The 20,921-nt window shown below is 41.7% G+C and overlaps 1 protein-coding gene across 1 annotated transcript; it reads left to right on the top strand.

The window, feature by feature from the left end:
- Window positions 1-405: 405 nt before the first annotated feature.
- arhgap30 (Rho GTPase activating protein 30) lies at window positions 406-20,504 on the top strand. Its single transcript, XM_085803690.1, has 14 exons — window positions 406-624; window positions 1,273-1,723; window positions 4,210-4,312; window positions 4,412-4,556; window positions 4,676-4,758; window positions 6,073-6,180; window positions 6,370-6,488; window positions 7,721-7,895; window positions 8,642-8,739; window positions 9,645-9,716; window positions 10,746-11,564; window positions 13,248-13,462; window positions 16,364-17,019; window positions 18,349-20,504. The coding sequence occupies exons 2-14, from the start codon at window positions 1,636-1,638 to the stop codon at window positions 19,583-19,585; spliced, it is 3,918 nt and encodes a 1,305-aa protein (XP_085659816.1). The 5' UTR covers window positions 406-624; window positions 1,273-1,635; the 3' UTR covers window positions 19,586-20,504.
- The last annotated feature ends 417 nt before the right edge of the window (window positions 20,505-20,921 follow it).

The following is a 20,921-nucleotide window of genomic DNA, read 5'->3' as shown; positions in this document are numbered from 1 at the left end:
CCAAAAACAGCTGAGACTCAGATCATAAACAGATTACACTTTGTGGTACATGTGGTATGCCAGTATTTATGATTTCTGGGCCTTTTGAATAATTCATTGGCCCCTGGTTTGAAGCTGTTTGCAGCAGTTTGTGGCGTCTATGTTGGTACTTTTTTTTTTTTAAAGCCTTTGTTGTACTTTGTGTTTTGATGTAAAGGGCTGAGGGGCACTGGTACTTTGAGGATGCTGTAGTACTACTAGGCCTCTGTGATCAGAGTTGGTACACAGCGTTCATGCACAACTGACACAACCAAAAGGAAATGAGTCAAACATTTTGTTGTTTCGCTACAGTTGAACTGCTCTTTTCAACGTCAATCTTTTTGCTGTCAGGGGTGAACCTCATCATACAAGGAACTACTTGGCCTGCACGGAGACAAACAGAGTCACATAAAGGGAAATAGATGCACTGTACTGATACACTGAACTGATTTCCCTACTCAATCAGCAGAGGCGGAGAAACCGTGGGCCACATTCAGAGAGAAAGCGCAAGAGAAGGAGCGACACTCAGGAAGTGAACAGGGGAAGTTTAGTGGTTTCTTGCGTCATCATTTTATGCTGCTTCTTGCGTGCCGATGCAGAGCGAAGGTAGGAACACTCGTAGTCGCTTTTTAAACTTTGTATATTCTCTCAGGTTTCCACGCTGAGACCGTTTCCTCAGAGTGGACAGACAGGGAGGGAGGGATGGTGGACGGCAGGACGGCGGTGGCAGGTGTCAGGACGATGGGGGAAGATGCGGGGACTGAGTTTGAGCCTCAGTGTGTGTGTGTGTGTCTTGTAGTCTTGGTGTCTATAGGTTCAGGCTTATAAAACAGAGCTGCTCCACTTCCGCTGCAGTGAAAAAAGGGGCCGCGATGGCCGTGGCATGTGGGCGAGTAGGTCAGACCGGGTCTGTAGTGAACCCAGTCCTCGGGCGGGAGCTGAGATTGGAGGTTTAGATGTGTCCGCCGGTCCAGAGAGACATTACAGGTTGACTGGAGTGAAACATTCAGTGGCTCACTTCACTGAATAGGAGAAGTTCAGAGGCAAGGGTGTGGCCTTTCATTCGAAAATAAATTGAGTGCACCGGGGGGGGAAGTGAAGAGCCACATATGCATACTGGAGCATTCGTAGTCATTTGCTGTTTGATTTCTTTCTCTTTTTTTTTTTTAAAGGGGGAGATTGTTTTCTGCCATGTGAAGCCGCTGTGTGCACAAAGAAACCTTTTATTTCTGCTTTTTTTTTTTCTGTTTTCAGGCTGGAAGATGAACCAAAGTATGTCCTAACACAATCCAGCTTCAACACAACATCAACTCCCCATGCAACGCAAGCTCTACAGAGGAAGCAACCTGCACCCAACAACCAACCATGCACTAAAGTAAAGGAAGCAGAAACATCAGCAGCAGCAGCAGCAGCAGAAGCAGCAGAAGCAGCAGAAGCAGCAGTAGCAGCACGGTCAAATCTGTGAAATGTGCAGCACCTTTACAAAGCCAGTGTCACATTAACCAAAAAGGTCAACACATCCACGGGAAGTCAGAAAGTCAGTGTGACGGTCACAGAGTGAGCGGCTCGGAGCGAAGGCCCGTCTGAATGTGAGGTGGAAACAGACGACAGGAAGAGATGCGAAGAGTTCGGAGAAGAGGAGGGAACAAAGAGAAGGTGTTTGGATGTGATCTGCTCGAGCACCTGACCGCCTCCTCTCAAGAGAGTAAGTGAACGACCCCCCCCACTACAAAACAAAGTCCTATATATCGTACTGTGTTGTTCTCTGTAATCATTAACATACACTACAGCACAGAGACTAAACACCACAACATACTGTACACTGCAAAAACTCTACATCTTTCCAAGAATATTTGTCTTATTTCTTGTAAAAATGTCTCATTTCTAGTCAAAACTAATCTCTATAAGACTCATCACCTAAAAATGAACTTGTTTTCAGATCATTTTCACTTGTTTCAAACTAATTTTCACTTGAAATAAGTAGAAAAATCTGCCAGTGAAAGCAAGTTTTTTGTGTTTGTAATAAGAAAGAAAAACTTGCTCCACTATCAGATTTTTCTACTTATTTCAAGTGAAAATCTGCTTAAAAGAAGTAAAAAGTGTCTAAAAACAAGCTACTTTTAATGTGATGAGTCTTATTTTAAGTAGAATTAGATTGTTTTGACTAGAAATTAGACATTTTGACTAGAAATAAGACAAATATTCTTGGAAAGATTTTGAGTTTTTGCAGTGTACAGATAAATAACCATAATGTAGATAAATCTCAACAGTGTCTAACTGGAAGACGTCTGAATGATCACACAATATGATGGTGTGTATAGATATGTATGTACGCTACAGTATGGGCTACTGTAGTGAACATCCTGTGTGATCTGGGAAAATAGAAATGTGTTTTTGCGAATATTGAAGAACACTTGTTGTGTTTTTAAAATGCTTAATTCCTAATTTTGCATTAAGCAGACAGATATGAAGCAAAAAAAAAAGACGTAGTAGCTACATATTTAGTTTTTTTCCCCCACCATTAACTACACCACAGGTCTGCTCCAATGCATTAAATAGTAGGCTACTGGTCCTTTTATAAAGTGAGACATGTGGTGCTGTTTCATAACACACATAAAGTCCCTGTGGATTTTATGTTTCAACTTTCCTGTAAATAGAAACTAAACTAACCTTGTTAGCATCTCTGTGAGGATGACTCAGGTACAGGTGTTAGTGCTTCCTGCTACATGCTAACATCAGTGTGCTAACGTCCTCACAATAACAATAGTAGCCTAACGTGTTGATGTTTAGCAGGTGTAATATTCATCAAGATCAAATATATCGCAGCATGCTTATATTTGCTAATTAGCATATTTGATGGGAATATAATTATGTTTCTGCGTATTTAGATTCAAACAAACTTAAACTTTGACCTCATGATGATGTCACATGAAAAGTCAGTGTCAGATAACGCTGAAGGGGGGTTTTATACTGGACGTTTGTACCAGTACATTTAATAGTTGATAGTTATTTTCACATTTTTAAACGTCAGAGGAAACGTCACAGATCAGTAGCTACAATCAGATTCATCTCACTGTGCAAAATGTCATGACAGTCCTTTAAATACTTCTTCAGACTAAAAGAAATGGTGCTCCTCCAACATCACAATTACTTGATTTTGAAAATTTTGCTTTTTACAAAATCACACGTTAGAAAATGTTCAATTTAACCCTTTGGGCAAAGAACCATATTTGGCAACTTCGACATTTAATCAAATATCATCTGACCAAGCAGCAGCTCAGAGCGCGTCAAACTGAAGTGTTATTCCAAAATGTATAAAACGCAGCTGTGAGCCCCCAACCACGTCCAGATCTACGGATGTAATATTGAAACTAAAAATGATAAGTTGATGGAAACTCAACTGAATATCTTTGCTAAATGTTGAGCTAGGTGTTGTTTATGTAGGATTTGTAGAAATTACATGAAAAATCGTGGTGCCATATTACAAATGAAATACTGTAAAAAGAAATTAATTATAAAAATATACTGTAAATAAGCATACTATAAAAATATTGAAATGAAAATACTCTAAAGATACTGCAAATGTTTTACCCTAGACGGGCGAGGAACCACCATGGTAACTGATTTGCAATATGAAAATAAAAACTATTGATGAAATATCCTAACACTCCAGGGTTGAAAATTTGACTTTCAAAATACATGGTTTCCCATAAAGCTGGAATAACTTTATTTTCTATTATAAAGGTTAATTGTGCTTTAATTTTCACAGTGTTATGTTTGGAAGAGATTGATCAATAAAGTTTTGAGAAAATATAGTACACTTTATCTATCAAGAATAAATCACAATATCATAATGATTTCATGAGAAGAGGTTAAAAAAAATGTTTTATTCCAATTTTTTGGTCAACCGTGTATTTCAGTGATTGACATATACGGTAATAGGTTAAATGTCTGCAGGATTACATAGTATATATATAGTATACATATATCAGTATGTCTGTGCATGTGATTTTGACATTGCTTTTATGATCACATGTAGTGCATATGAATACAATCAACAGCAAGTCTTCATGTCTTGGCTGTCACATATGAAACAAAATACATACAAACCTGGATGTGTGTGTTCATATTCAACCTTTATAGATCACCCGTGTTATTATTCAGGTTAATAACTTGGGTCATGTGACACAGTTCCTCAGGTTTTGCGATGCTGCAGTGAATTTGTTGAGCTCAATGGGATCGTGGACGGGATCTACAGGTTGTCTGGAGTGTCGTCCAACATACAGAAACTAAGGCGAGTTCTCCCACCGGCCTCTCTTTTAACCTGTATTATATACTCTGTTTTAAAATTTACTGAATTAAACTGATTGAATCTGTCTTTGTCTACAACCAGGGGAGAGTTTGAGAACGACGGGATTCCAGATCTGAACAAGGATGTGTACCTGCAGGACATCCACTGTGTCAGCTCTCTGTGTAAAGCTTATTTCAGAGAGCTGCCCAACCCTCTGCTCACGTACCAGCTGTACGACAAGTTTGCTGTGAGTAAAAAGCTCATACACACAAATGTTACCATTAGGATTTTAAATCAAATTGGGATAAAAAAAACATATTTTCTTTAAAAAAAAATCAGTGATAAAGTGAAATGTGTGTGTTGCAGGAGGCCGTGGCCATCCAGCTGGAGGAGGAGAGGCTGGTGAAGATCAGAGATGTTCTCAAAGAGCTGCCACCACCTCATTACAGGTACAGTCTTATAGACTTTCCAACTTAACCCACAATGAAAAACCTGCCTCATTTTCCTTTAAAGGGATAGTTCAACATTTTGGCAAATTGGCCCATTGCCATAATCCCTATAGTCATAGCAGTAGGTTCGATGATATTCAGTATCAACTGAGTACTAAAGTGTGTCCAAGCAAATTTCCGTTGGTAGAATTTCATGATATATTCAAAGGGATAGTTCAACACAAATAGGCCCATTGTCATAATCCTTATAGTTTTAGGAGTAGGTTCGTTACCTTTAATTGTCGGTGCAAGCTGTTTTTAGAACGGCGGAGCAGAGCCGTGAGCTGCTCAGAGCTACGCTACGGAGGCTCATTATGGGATTTCTTGGTTTCCCTCATCAAACTCATCAAATACACAATCCAACAACTCCACAACGCTCTGGTGGACAAGTTGTGACCTGCACATTCACCACGCTATGAGATAATAACACAACGTTACCACACAGAGTTGTTTTAGAGGGAAATACAGAGTCTGCTTGCTGAAAAACTGCCCCCGATGGGAACGCGTATCAGCGGTTTTGCATGAATTTACCTCTAAAACAACTCTGTCTCGTAACATTTCGTTATTATCTCATAGTCCATTGGCCTATTTCTAGGCATAATGTCATTTCCAGTCAAAACAAATCTCATTATACCTAAAATAAGACTCATCACATTTAAAAAGTAGCTTGTTTTTAGACATGTTTTACTTATTTCAAGCAGATTATTTAAGTAGAAAAATCTGACAGTGGAGCAAGTTTTTCTTTCTTATTACAAGCACAAAAAACTTGCTTTCACTGGCAGATTTTTCTACTTATTTCAAGTGAAAATTAGTTTGAAACAAGTAAAATGATCTAAAAACAAGTTAATTTTTAGGTGATGAGTCTTATTTTAAGTGGAAAGAGATGAGTTCTGACTAGAAATGAAACATTTTGACAAGAAATAAGACAAATATTCTTGGAAAGATTTTGAGTTTTTGGAGTGTGGATTGTGTATTTGATGAGTTTGATAAGGGAAACTCGCGGCTCTGCTCCGCCGTTATAAAAAATAACATCTACAGAGAAACACATTACACTTCAGACCTCCATTTAACCCTGGAAAACCCCTGTATCATATGAGTTATCAAGTCACAGTTTTTAGGAGTTTTATTTGAACTTTAACTGACTGATTTGTGCTCCACTTGAAATCAGCTATCATGTTTTATCCCTACAATAATGTGACAATATAAAAACCATCATAGATCTATTCAATTCTTCTTCTTCTACTTCTTTTTCTACTTCTTCTCCTCCTCCTTCAGGACTCTGGAGTTCCTGATGCGTCATCTGGTCAGGATGGCCTCTCACTCCTCGGAGACCAACATGCACGCCAGAAACCTGGCCATCGTCTGGGCCCCCAACCTGCTCAGGTGTGTTTGTTAGCATCAGTGTGTGCTGCCGCCGCCTTTGAGAAATACACTGAACTAGTAGCCACACAATCAATCAATCAATCAATCAATCAATCAATCAATCAATCAATCAATCAATCAATCAATCAATCAATCAATCAATCAATCAATCAATCAATCAATAATCCATCAATTGGTTTCTATTTTTAGGTCGAAGGACATCGAGGCGACCGGGTTTAACGGCACAGCAGCCTTCATGGAGGTCAGGGTTCAGTCCATTGTGGTGGAGTTCATCCTCACACACGTGCCGCAGCTGTTTCCAGAGCTAGGTAAGAACACACACACACACACACACACACACACACACACACACACACACACACACACACACACACACACACACACACACACACACACAGCTAGACTTACTCTTGGTTGTTCTTATAGATCGAGTGTGGACCGTATGCATTCTTGTCTTGGATGGCTGAAGGTTATTCATAGGTTCAATCCAGCAGTTTATTGTTATTTATTCGAAACATTATTCATAATAAGATCTTTGTAATCAGATTGGTTATAATGCTGATGTTCACCACTACAGTACTAGAGCTTCAACTCAAGGTCTACTTGCATTACCACGACCAAGAACTAGCTAATTCAATGGAAAGCACTGTTGTATATAGCTAGAGGCATTTCGTTATGGAATACTCTTCATTTAAATATTAGGACTATTCCCAGTAAAAAAAGCATTTAAGAAACATGTAAAGTCACTTTTTAGACTTAAAGCAGAAGTAAGCGATCCGGTCGTTTTGGCTAATGCTGCGTTCCAGGCAGGCTTTTGAAACCGTAAATTACAGCTTCAAGTCACGACTTACGACTTTGTAGCGTTCCAGGCAACCCGCAACTCGTGTTTTTCCGACCTGTTTTACCTGTGAAAGTCACTATAACGGCCACTCGTAACTTCCGACCTGTGAAGTCGTACCAGATTGAACTGGTACGACTTCACAGGTCGGAAAAACACGAGTTACGAGTTGCCTTGAACGCACCATAACAGTCCTCGTCCCTACGTCACCACATTCACGCGCATCCCTTGGCTGCACACACAGAGAGGACTGCCCCTTTATGCCGTTCTCTCTCCTCATTGGATAAAACTTGTAGGATACGAGAAAAGTTTTCTCCTGGGCTCAGAGCAGAGCAGAGTGACTGACAGACCCGTGTTTCAGACCAAACACTCTATAGAAGTGATTGCTGTCGGAAGATATAACTATTTAAGACTTATATTAACACAAATATTCCGCTTACTTCTGCTTTAAGAGTTAAACTTTCATGTTATCATTTTGAGAACTTTCTTTTTCTTTTCCTTTTTCCTTTCTTTTTATTGTAACTGGATCTGTGTATTATTATTTTATTTTGAACTTTTGAAAAGGACCCCAGGAAGACTAGCCTGGCGTTTGTGCGTCGGCTAATGGGGATCCTCAATAAACAATAAACAACAATAAACACACACACACACACACACACACACACAGACCTCTGCCTCATCTCCGTCTGCTGCTGTGTGCAGGTGTATCAGCCGAGAGGAGGAAGTCCCTCCCCTCCCCGACGTCAGAGCTCAGTCCGGACGAGCCGTTATTCCGGTCCAGCCACCCTCACCTTCTTCCCAACATCGGGAACATCAGTCCAGGGGACGGACCCCTCGCCATAAGACCCTACCACGCCATCATCGAAGGCACAGACAAGTGAGTCCACTGTCAATCACGGACAATGTGTTAAACTTCCTGGCAGGGCCGTTGTATAGGGGAGAAAGGTGATGATAACTCTAGGGGCCCAGCGCCCAGTGGGGCCCATAAAAAACCCCAGTAGTCTAATCTTTGTATGACTGAATTATTCTGCGTAAGACCCTGACTAATACTCATAGTACACTGTAAAAACTCAACATCTTTGCAAGAATTTTTGTCTTATTTCTTGTCCAAATGTCTCATTTCTAGTCAAAGCTAACTTGTTTTTAGATCATTTTCACTTATTTCAAACAAATTTTCACTTGAAATAAGTAGAAAAATCTGCCAGTGAAATGTTTTTTGTGCTTGTAATAAGGAAGAAAAACTTGTTCCATTATCAGATTTTTTCTACTTATTCCAAGTGAAAATATGTTTGAAAGGAGTAAAAAGTGTCTAAAAACAAGCTACTTTTTGCAGTGTAATGCTGCATTAGCATCAAAACAAAGTAGGCTAAATAATAAATGATAATACATACATAGTATAAGAAAAAAAAAAACTGGAAAAGTTAGGGGGAGGGGCCCACTTTAGTATTCTTTAAGGGGGCCCAGAATTCCTAGCAACGGCCCTGCTTCCTGGTAGAGTGAAACATGCTGACGTTATGTCGTGAGGTCAAGTGACTGAAAACACGTTTCTGAGTTTCCTCAATGTGATTCATCTCTGCTGTTCTTCTATTTTTTTAATTTTTATTTTTATGAATGTGGCTTCAGGAGAAAAGGATCTCTGAAGGGAAGGAAGTGGATGTCCATATTCAACATCGGAGGACGATTCCCAGACCCACGGAGGAGACACAAACACTCAGCTAAAGGTACAAAATGTCTTATGGAAATTAGCTGTTGTATGAAAGTATAAGCTTCTGGTTTGGTTCTGTTTTTTCCATGAACAAGTTAAGATTTTATAGTAAGTTTGATTCCTGTGTTTATTAATTGATGATGTTTTACAGAGTGAGAGAAGTTCTGCTGTTGTTAAATGAAGTCTGAAGATGAAGACTTCTCACTCTTTTAATAGGAACTTAAAGCAGATATCATCGGCACGGCCGTTTCGGCTAATGCTGTGTTCAAGGCAGGCTTTTGAAACCGTAAGTTACAGCTTCAAGTCACAACTACGACTTGGTAGCGTTCCAGGTAACCCGTAGCTCGTGTTTTTACCGTCCTGTTGTCTGTGAAAGTTCCCTATAACGGCCACTCGTAACTTCCGACCCGTGAACTCGTACCAGATCGAACTGGTATGACTTCACAGGAAGGAAAAACACAAAGTACGAGTTTCCTTGAACGCACCATGAGTTAGCAGCCCCCGCCCTTGTCAGGCATCAATTGGTCCTCGTGCTACGTCACCACATTCACGCGCATCCCTTGGCTGCACACACAGCCCTTCATGCCGTTCTCTCCCCTCATTGGATAACACTTGTATCCCACAAGGAAAATTTTCTCCTCGGGTTACAGCAGAGCAGAGTGACGGAGAGACTCGTGTTTAGGCTGAAATACTTCATGTAAGTGATTGCTGACGGAAAATAGGACTATTTAGGACTTATATTAACAAAAACATTCCACTGATATCTGCTTTAAGATGCTGTCTAGAATAGATTGTCAGCACAGCACCTGGTCATCTTACAGCTTCAGACTGAATGTGGGGTCTTATTGGTACAATAAATTAAATTTGTGTGTTTTCAGTTTTTCCACGCCTGTATAATCTTAATTTTTTTTTCTCTTTCAGAAAAAGACAGGGGTACTCTGAGACCAGCCAGAAGCATGGACTCCCTCAGCTCCCCGCCATATAAAACCGAAGGTGCAAAAACCTATTATTCATTTCTATAAACTTTAATTGACCAGTGAGGTAAAACTCAGTCCATCTGGGGATTATCTGAGACAACATCGTCTTTACTCTGAATCATCCGGTTCCCACAGTTAGACAGTATAGTCTAATGGAAACTCATTCATTGTGAAGCTTGTGGATTAGGGCTGGGACGATATGTTTTTCTCCCGATTCGATTCTTCTACGATTTTTTTGGATGGCGATTCAATTTAAATTGCGATTCTATGATATTGCCATCGATTTTTAGGCTGCATTTTTAATATTTATCTGCACACAAAAAAAAATTGATTTAAAAATCGTCCAAAAAGATATCGCGATATTTATGTGAATCGATTTTTTCTCCCACCCATCATCCAGAATACAGTAATTGGGACATTTGAACACAGACCTTTTTTAAGGATGATTTTTAATGATCTTGATAAAGTTCTTACAACCAGGCGATATATTCTTTTCTTTACCTTGACCGTTTTGATGTGATGGCTGTGGCTTGCAGTCGTCCTTTAGAAGATTCAGGTGTTTTAATGTTTGAAACTTCACAAACAAATGTGTCAGAGATCAAAATGATAAAAAAAAACCAAAAGAAAAACCTGAACAACATAAAGAAAAGTGAGAAGATGACTATGATTTGTGTGTACTGGCCTGTTAAGCAACAGTTTTCGTTAAAGGAATAGTTCAACATTTTTGGCAAATTGGCCTCCACCAGAGCGTTGTGGAGTTGTTGGATTGTGTATTTGATGAGTTTGATGAGGGAAACCAAGAAATCCCATAATGAGCCTCCGTAGCGTAGCTCTGAGCAGCTCACGGCTCTGCTCCGCCGTTCTAAAAATAGCTTGCACTGACAATTAAAGGTAACAACCTACTGCTAAAGCTATAGGGATTATGGCAATGGGCCAATTTGCCAAAATGTTGAACTATCCTTTTAAGATGCAAATTGACCGCAATATTTTCATGTAGACTGAACGGTTTTTGTGACACAGGATTTTATCTTTTCTGTCCCTTTAGGCTCCAGACGTTCTGCGCAGCGCCCCCCCTCCACCAACATGTCTGCCCAGGCGGCCCCCTCCTCCCCCTCCCCTCCGTCAGGCGCCGAGGTTTCCCCCTGCACCGGCGCGACGGGCGGCACCGGCAGCGCCAGTGAATACGCCGTGACGTACCGCAGGGGCACGGGGTTGGTGAGCGGGGGCGCGGGGACCCAGGGCACCTACACCGCCCTGGACCCCGAGGGTTTAGGGTCCGTGGGGGGCGAGACCCTCCAGTCCAGATCCCCGGGGGTCTCCACTAAGGCGGGACGGAGAGCGGCCATGCACATCACGGGCCCCACCCTGGTCACCGTGCCGCTGCACATCACCTCCAACCTGGCCTACGGCGTGCTGCAGGGCAACAGCAGGATCGTCCACTGCAACAGGGATAAGGACGGAGGAGGGGGAGGAGGAGGAGGAGGGGGGGACAGGGTGGAGGGTAAGGAAGGAGGAGGAGGAGGAGGGGGGGACAGGGTGGAGAGGAAGGAAAGCAGAGAGGAAGAGGTGAAGGTGAAGGGGATGAAGGCTGAGGAGGAAGAGAAAGACAGGGAGGGAGATGAGAAGACAGAGGCGACAGGTGGTGCTGGAGAGGAAAAGGCTGAAGGAGCAAAGGAGGAAGAGGAGGAAGAGGATGAAGAAGAGGAGGAGGAAGAGGAGGAGGAGGAGAAGGAGGAGAAGAAGGTGACCAGAAGTGTGTCGAGAGAGCAACAACAGGTGGAAAACCTCAACTCCAACTCCAACACAGACGATGACGACGCTGTGAATTATGACCCATGTGCTGACGACGGCAGTGACTACATGGGTAACTCCTCCTGTTTCATCACCATGACAACCTTTACTCTGAATATACAGGGGCTGAGACTAATGATGACTGTTTTTTTAAAAAAGGGATAGTTCAACATTTTGGGGAAATTGGCCCATTGCCATAATCCCTATAGCCAAAAAAACTGCCCCTGACAGGAACGAACGCGCATCAGCGGTTTTGCATGAATTTCCCTCTAAAACAACTCTGTCTGGTAACGTTGTGTTATTATCTCATAGCGTGGTGAATGTGCAGGTCACAACTTGTCCACCAGAGCGTTGTGGAGTTGTTGGATTGTGTATTTGATGAGTTTGATGAGGGAAACCATTTCATTTCATTTCATTTCATAACCTTTATTTAAACTCGGAGATATATTGAGGAGTAACCTCATTTACAATATAGCCGAGATGAAACACAAAACACACAAGGACAGAAGACAAGACATTTGAAACATACAAAAACATAACAGAATACCAGAATTTAAGGTGATTAGGGTAAATCGAAACATAGTAGTTAAAAGCACGAGCAGTTAGAGGTAAAATAAGATGTAGTTATGGCTTTAAATTGTCCCATTGATAAAAGTGAGGTAAGTTTCAAATGATTCTGCAGAGTGTTCCAGGTTGTAGGTGCACAGTAAGAGAAGCTGGTCTTTCCAAGTTCGGTGTTAACAGAGAAATCCCATTAGCCTCCGTAGTGTAGCTCTGAGCAGCTCGCGGCTCTGCTCCGCCGTTCTAAAAACAGCTTGCACCGACAAATAAAGGTGAACCTACTGCTATGACTATAGGGATTATGGCAATGGGACAATTTGCCAAAATGTTGAACTATCCCTTTAAGCATATTTTTTGGGCTTTTTGCCTTTAATCAATAGTGTAGTAGTAGAGAGAGCCTGGAAATGGGGAGTCAGAGAGATGCAGCACAAGGCCGCCCGAGTCGGGAAGACTATAGTCTCTGCACATGGGGCGTCTGCTCTATCAACCGAGCTAAACGACGGCCAAGACTAATGACTGTTATCAATATCATTTACTATTCACCAAATCAGTCTGTGGACCTAAATATCTTTGCAACAATTGAATGGATTAATTTGCCATAAATTCTGGTTCAGACAATGAAGCTCCCTGCAGCATTTATTTATCTTTAAATGACTTTGTTGATCCTCAGACTGTTCCTCTATTGGCTGAAATTCACGTTGCCTTCAGGATCAACTGTAAACACACAAAACTCTCTGACACCATCGTCATGTCAGTTTGTCAACTTGCAAGACTAAACTGAATGACATCATCCTTAACTTTACCTTTGTGCTAATCAGCAAATGTCAACATCTGCTATCAGCTAATAAGGGTAGCTAAACATTGCTGCCGACTTTCTGCCTCACTCTCACTTCTGAGTGTCACTCTTCAGAAACAGTGTGAACACTTTTGCCTTTAGATGTAGTTAAGCACTAAAGGGTATAGTGACAAACACTGAATAACTATGATGAAAGGAAATGCCATAAAAAAATCAATGATACCCCTTGCACAAGCCAATATTTTATCTATTATTTGTTCTAATTAGAGAGACACAAATCTTATGTCGTCTTGTCGCTGTGACCATGAACCTGTTAATTTAAACCCCAGAATTGGTTTCTTAGTATAAATGTTTCTAATATTATCCAGTTTCTAATGTTATCCTATATTTCTATTGTAGACATGCATGGGCGCGAACCGACTGATGCTGAGCCTGAGGTGAATCAGTCAGAAGACGTCTGTGCATTAGATTCTCCCGACGTCGTCCTCAACTCGACCGCAGTGGAGAAAGACGAGCAGGAGATGTCTGGCTACGTCCAATGCAACTTTGATTTCCTGGATCAAATGGACTGCAGCGGCATGGACCATATGGACTATGGCAGCAGCTCCTATCCGGTTGGTGTTGTTTATTTAAGCATTATGGTCTGGGTGAATCCTCGATTCTGATCAAGGGGGCAGTTGTCGGTCTGAGAAGTGAAGCTCACTTCCGCGTTCAAAAAGCTGCAATCCCCTCGGCTGTCGCTGGGGGCTGGCTCCAGAAGGGAGCAACTCCAATTGAGCCCCATGTTAAAATAGCCGATTTTACAGCTTTAAAAAACATATTTACAGCCTGGTACATTTCATTTTTTTGGCCGGCCAATGGCCGCACCGCTCCAAATATGGCAAGTAGAATCCAACATGGCGCGGTTCAAACCCCCGTAGTAGCGGCACAAAACAGACTCACCAAAACCAATGGGTGACGTCACGGTGCTACGTCCATTCTTTTTACAGTCTATGGCTGTGTTCGAAATCACCCCCTATCACGGATGTAGTGCACTATATAGTGTGTTCGCCATTTTGTAGTGTTGTTCGAATTCTCCGCGATTAATTTCATCCACTATGTAGTGGATGACAAAACACCCACAATGCACCGCGAAATTGAGTGAACAAGCGATGTACACTACTTTCTACTCCCGTATCCCACAATGCAATGCGGTCGTGTTTTGCCAGAGAAGAAGATGAAGCTAATTAGCATGTTAGCTACGATTTATTTAGGCAATTTACCAAAAAAACTCCTCAGACATATTTGCCTTCGCTCCGTTTGCCTCGCCCGAGGAGCAGGAGTTGGGCAGCAGCATCCGAACATTAACAGGCAGCATTAAATCAATCTAATTAAGAAACTGTAGTAGAATATGTAGTAAATACGATCTGACGAGCTAAGCTAATAGCCACAGAGCATAGCCACAGAGCCGCTAACGGCTCACGGTCGGGACACACAACAGTAGTTTACCAAACCAAACTTCCGATATTTCAACAGTTTATTGTCCGAGTAACACAACCACACATAATCACATCCTCAAATGTTCCCGCAAGTGTCTGGTTTTTCTTATTTTATTTTTTATGTGTCCGGTTTGTTTCATACGTCCATGGTTTGTTGACATGATTCTCGGCGCGTCTGCTTCCGTCACAGCAACACCTGGCGCATCTGCTGACGCAACCACGTCCAGAAAATTACCGTCTAGTGTCCGAATTCTCCTCCCGTCGTTCCCTACATCGTGTACATGATGTAGTCCACTATATCATATACATGATGTAGTGGATAGGGAGTGAGTGAGTGAGTGAGTGGATGATTTCGAACACAGCCTATGATTCTGATTGGCTGCGGGGTGTCCATTAAGAAGTGATAATGGACACCCATAAAGATGTTCCGGTAAAATAGCCTGATTACGTTCTAAATATTACTGCGCTGGCTCAAACGCTTGTTGGTAACCACGGCAACGGACACTCGGACCATAACAACTTTTTTTCAGCGCATCATCGCACTGGAGTCTGTAAACACACAAGCGGTAAGAAGTGCACTGGCCCTCTGAAATAATACTTTGTGTCACGTAACATTTGAGCCGTCACCTCACCTCCCTTCACTGATCAACTATCAGGCTGTGGCAGAGTCACCATGGCAACACGCTGCAGTCACAGCGGGCCCCTCTTTTTTTTTTTTTTTATCGCCGACGAGTTTATTAAATAGTCCGCTCGGCTCAGCCGCTTAAAGACGTGTGATTTTAACGGTAAAAACAACATTTTAACGGTAAAAACAACATTAAATTATAAGTAATTTATTTAATATGTATTTATCTCGTAAGTGACCATGGTATAAGTGGGATAATGCCCTTCGAGGTGTCCGATTATCAGAGATTAATGGACTTCGCGGAAGCAACCGTTTCACGCCTCCGCGTCGTCCATTAATTTCTGATAATGGACACCTCGTCGGGCATTATCCCTTACATATATCACGACAGGCCGTGGTATATGCTCATTATCCCCCTTAGAGTGGTATAATGAGCATATACCACGGACTGGAGTGATATATTGCTTTTATAAAACGGTTACCAATAATGACAATATGAAAGAGGGATACGCAATCAATTTCATGTAGTTTTATTCAGCCAGAAATACATATTATCCAATAAAATAGCCTCACTGTGAAAAAAATAGTCCCACCTCTCCAGACGTTAGCTCCAAGTAGCTCTGTAGCTCGTCTTTTCCTCTGCTTTTTTTCAGGTGAAAGTCACTGCTCAGTCCCCTCTACCATTGTTAACCCTCCCCGGAGGTGAAAGTTCACCTTAAACATGTGAATTCAACTACTTTAGTCCATTTTTTAACATCGTAAAAACATCAGTCCGTTGTCATGGATACATGACAACAACTTCCATTCATACGTGCCTGAGGCGGAGTGATAGCCTACGCTGTGATAAGGCTTTAGAATAGTAGCCGTGGTATATGCTCATTATACCACGGTTAACAACCAATCAGATTGCGGGATTTCACCTTTCCATTTTATAATTCTATGCAGACGATGTCAGATTATACCTACTTGAAGTTCTTTTATTTCACTTCCTGCCTCTTGTCGTGGAAATTCTCCGCCGTTTGCTGTTGGTGAATAATGAAATAGAGACTTCGCTGGCGGACATGATTTTATTTCCTTGCAAGGAAAGGTCAGTTCAAACCCAAGTGGGTGATGGTAAAGAAAAGACAAAGACAATGGGAAAACCTAAACATTTATAGCTGAGGGAAGGTCCACTTCTGGGGTGTGTTTGTGTCCTTTGGCCGGCCCCTTCCCTGATTGTGTTTTCACACCTTCACCTTTGAAGGTATCATCACCGGTCTCCCGAGGTATGGAGTTAAGAGATACAATTTAAAATACAAAGGGGTTTGAGTGTGAATTAGGAAGTGGGAAGTTGGGCATCACAGATGGTTAAGTGTGTCTCAAGTGATTAAAAGAAAGGAATATTAAGATTTACCATTACACTCTCTTTTCAGGAGTTCTCCGTCGAACCTCCGGGTCACTCAGACGATGAGTATGAAGTCATGGCCCAAGCTCCTTCTCCTCCTCCTCCTCCTCCTCTTCCTCCTGCAGAGCCACAGATGCAGCTGCACCCGGTCCCTGAAACACTCGTCCAGAGTCCCACCCACTTAACCCCACACAGGCCGCTCAGCCTCGACCTGCACAGCCGACACACTAAGTCCCTCAGCTTGCCTTACATGACCTCGCCCGTCGACGGGCCGGAGGGGTGTTGCTCCGAGGATGAGGATGAGGAGGATGTGGAGGAGGATGACAGGGACAATGAGTACAGTAGTGGAGGAGAAGAAGACGAAGAAGAAGACGAGGGCTTTTTTTGTAAAAGCCTTCCTGCTGATTTCATTTTAGGAAAACTATCAGGGATGGAAAATGACTCTGTTACACAGGACAGTCGCTTCAACCTCGATGGACTTCCTCCTGTTGATCCATCGCACAGCTCTGAGGAGAGACACTGTGAGACTTTGCACATTAAAGAACCGACAAGAGGAGATCAGAAGCAGGGAGAAGCGACGGATGATGCTGACGTGGAGAGAATGAAGGGAAAACAGATAATGCAGGAGGAAGAGGAAGATTCACACGATAAGCAAGAGGAGCAACCTGAAAACCACATGCAAAGGTGAAACTGATTCCTATTTTACATTTTTACATCATGCATTTGAATCCAGTGGTTAAAAATATATACAACAACAACAAACCTTTTTTTTTTTTTTTACCTTTTGACCTTTAGCTACCAAAATCTAATCCGTTTGTCCTAGATACGTACACGCAGACAGACAGTCTGGAGAGGTAGGAGTAGGAGAGGTGCTTTATGAGTAAATAGGCTCAGATATTAACATGTTAGTACAATTTACAGGGAATGGTTTTAAAGAAATATCGTCTTGAGGTATTAAACCAACTTCTTTGCTGCATTTATATAATGAATTTACCGTAATTACAATTCGGGGCCACCTTCTTTTCACATGCACATTCAAACTTTTCCATAATAACAAAATGAATAGATGTTATAATGACAAGAAAGGTCCACAGTCCAAACAGTCTGGAGTTAGACAACAAGAAATATGAAAATAATGTGTGGCATACAGGGCCGTTGCTAGGAATTCTGGGCCCCCTTAAAGAATACTAAAGTGGGCCCCTCCCCCTAACTTTTCCTTTTTTTTTTTCTTAGACTACGTATGTATTATCATTTTTTATTTAGCCTTCTTTGTTTTGATGCTAATGCAGCATTACACTGCAAAAACTCAAGTATCTTAGCAAGAATATTTGTCTTATTTCTAGTCAAAATGTCATTTCTAGTCAAAACAAATCTCATTATACTTAAAATAAGACTCATCATATTAAAAGTAGCTTGTTTTTAGACACTTTTTACTTCTTTCAAGCAGATTTTCACTTGGAATAAGTAGAAAAAAATCTGATAGTGGAGCAAGTTTTTCTTCCTTATTACAAGCACAAAAAACTTACTTTCACTGGCAGATTTTTCTATTTATTGTGAATTTAAGTGAAAATGATCTAAAAACAAGTTAATTTTTAGGTAATGAGTCTTATTTAAAGTGGAAAGAGATTAGTTTTGACTAGAAATGAGACATTTGGACAAGAAATAAGACAAATATTCTTGGAAAGATGTTGTACTATAGTCAGGGTCTTACGCAGAATAAATCAGTCATACAAAGATTAGACTACTGGGGTTTTTTATGGGCCCCACTGGGCGCTGGGCCCCTAGAATTATCATCACCTTTCTCCCCTATACAACGGCCCTGGTGGCATACATTATATTTATATGAATATAAAAGGTAAACTGTTTCCACACAATGTTAGAAATAAAGCAAACAACTGTATTTAAGCCAACTCTTTATCTAATTATGTCCAAATAAATGAATGTAACCCCTAAATCTTCATCTAAAAAAGCAGCAACTCTTATTAACTGTTTCTATTTGTCATCCATGTGCAGCACAACAGCCGAGGAAGATCTCAACACTGCAGATGTTCAGAGAGACGAGGAAGTGTCGACACACAGCTGGGAGGACTTCCCACCACCAATCGATGAGGACATTGATGAGTTAAGCACCGTCGAGGTCGAGGATGAGGAGGAGGAGGAGGTGGAAGGGGAAGAGGAAGTTGTTGAAAATCCTCCCAGCGATGATCCAACATGTCACGTTTTATTAGAGGAACCCCGAGAAGATCGAGATAGAAATTGCGGCGGAGGGGATGTGAAAGAGAAACACAGCGATGGGGAAGAGGACGGGAGAGGATTTCAAGAAGTAGAGCCGACGTATATGGAAGGAAAGAAAGCTGAAAGAAAAGATGAGGAGAAGATGCAGGAAGGAGGTAAAGAGCAGGACGGGGAAATCTGTAGCGGTAAAATTTGGGCTGAACTCGAAGATGTTGTGTGTGAAGTGATAGAGGGCGAGGAGGAAGAGCAGCTTGAGACGGACGGTGGTCTAGAAACAGATGGAGGGGAGGAAGTTAAGGTGTCGAGAGACGAGATAAAGGAAGTGAAGGAAGGACAGGGACGAGTTAGGACGGAGGTAGAGGAGGAATCGACGGAGGAAAACCAGGAGATGCGGCAAAAATCAGAGGAAAAAGAGACGTCGAGCGAACGAGAGGAAGCGATCGAAGGGAAGACTGCGGTCGGCGAAGAGGCACATCATCATCATGACGGAGAAGAAGCGGTTTCAAAAGAAAAGCCAGAAAAGGAGAAGCAGCACGGCCGGGGGAGAGCTGATGGCAATCTCAGATCACCGGCAGATCTCGTAGAAAAGCAACAACAACAACTAAAAGAGGCCACGTCGGGAGTCGGAGGAGGAGGAGGAGGAGTCGGTAGGAAGCTGGTCGTCTCCCAAAACCCCAAAGTTTACCAGGTGAAGGCGGTGCCCGTGGTGCCCCCGAAGCCCCAGCACTGCAAGATCACGGCCCTGACGCTCCGACAGCAGCAGCAGCAGAGGGACAGGCTGGAGGCAGACAGAGGGAGGGAGGGAGGAGGGGAGAGGGAGAGGGAGAGGGAGAGGGAGAGGTGGAGGGACAGCAGCGACGATGGTGGCGCCTCGAGCAGCAGCAGCAGGAGCAGTCCTCACAGCATGTGCTTCGACGAGGCCGTTGCCATAGCGACCCTGAAGCGAGAAAAGGAGAGAGAGTGCGAGAAGGAGAAGGAGAAGGAGAGGCAGAAGGACCGGGGAGGTGAAGTGTAGTAGTAGAGTGAGTGAGCAGGGGCGATGTTGTTGTATATTGATTTAGACTGATTTATTTTTCTGTACAAACTATTTTTTTTTTTTTTTACATGGAGCAAAAAGGGTTTTCCGTGGAGTTTTTCCTCAGTCGATGTGAGGGTCTAAGGACAGAGGATGTTGTTACGATGCCATGTAAAGCCCTTTGAGACAAACTATTTGTAAAAACGGGCTATACAAATAAAATTGCCTTGCCTTGCCTTGCATAAAAGGCTTCATTTTTAAATTCCAGTATAAATCACAACAGTATTGTATTATTATAACTGTTATAAATGTCGAAATGGTTTTTCTGTTGCACACAAACTTGATGTGCAGCTGGAAAACTATTAGGTTTTTTTTTTTTTTTTGTTTGTGTTGGAGAGGACTGTGACAACTGTAGCTGACAGGGAAATGAAAGGAAGTGGTGACATGAAGCAAAAGTCCAGGACGTCTGGACTCTGAGCAGGGATGTAGCTATTATTAAAGTCACCGTTTCTAAACTTCTGGGCCACATGGATGCAGAAGGGAAAAACTGCAGTCAAGATTTTACAGATATAAAACATAGAAACTGAATGCAAACACACAGTGAAGTGGGACGAATAGAGAACTGCTGCTCCAACGTGTTTAATGTGAAATATTTTTTACAAACCATCTGGACAAACATTCAAAGCCCACACATAAAGCTTTTATACTGAAGGTCTGGAGAAACAAAACGTGCCATCACTGGATAATTCAACTTTGATAGGTGAACTCAAATCCAGCTCAGAACCCCTGAGTGTTATACAGTACTTTGTAGTTATATGAAGTATATGTATCTATACAGCACATATAAATGTTGTACAAAGAAATAAAGAAAAAGTTGACCAAATGGGATTAAATAGTAGATTTTGAAAAGCAGGGATGATGAATGGAATGTACCATTGAAAATAGATGTTTTTAAATTTTTTAATTAAATATGTGAATAAAAATATGTTTCCAAGATGTTGCATATTCTTTTTGTATTATAATTTAAACTACATCAAAATTATAATATTTATTATTTTAGAAGAAAATATCTGTTATTGTTTCGAGACGACTAGAAATACAATTTATTTTAGTTCTTCTCATCACTGTATTTTGTTTATTTTTTATTTTTATTTTCCTTTTTTGGGGGGGTATACAACACATGGATGAACACAAAGATAAGTGTATACAACTTTATTACACAAACATACAATCATCAGTCAATCAATCAAACAAGGGGGTTTAAGGGTGACAAGAAGACAAAGAGAAAAAAAGAAATACTTATTTGATTAATATTTTGTAAAGCTTACAGAGACCA

The sequence above is a fragment of the Trachurus japonicus genome, chromosome 17, assembly GCF_045865225.1.
Source record: "Trachurus japonicus isolate A0001 chromosome 17, Traja_1.0".
Taxonomy (NCBI): domain Eukaryota; kingdom Metazoa; phylum Chordata; class Actinopteri; order Carangiformes; family Carangidae; genus Trachurus; species Trachurus japonicus.
Note: the sequence above shows the minus strand (reverse complement) of the source record. Positions and strands in the feature narration are given on the sequence as shown.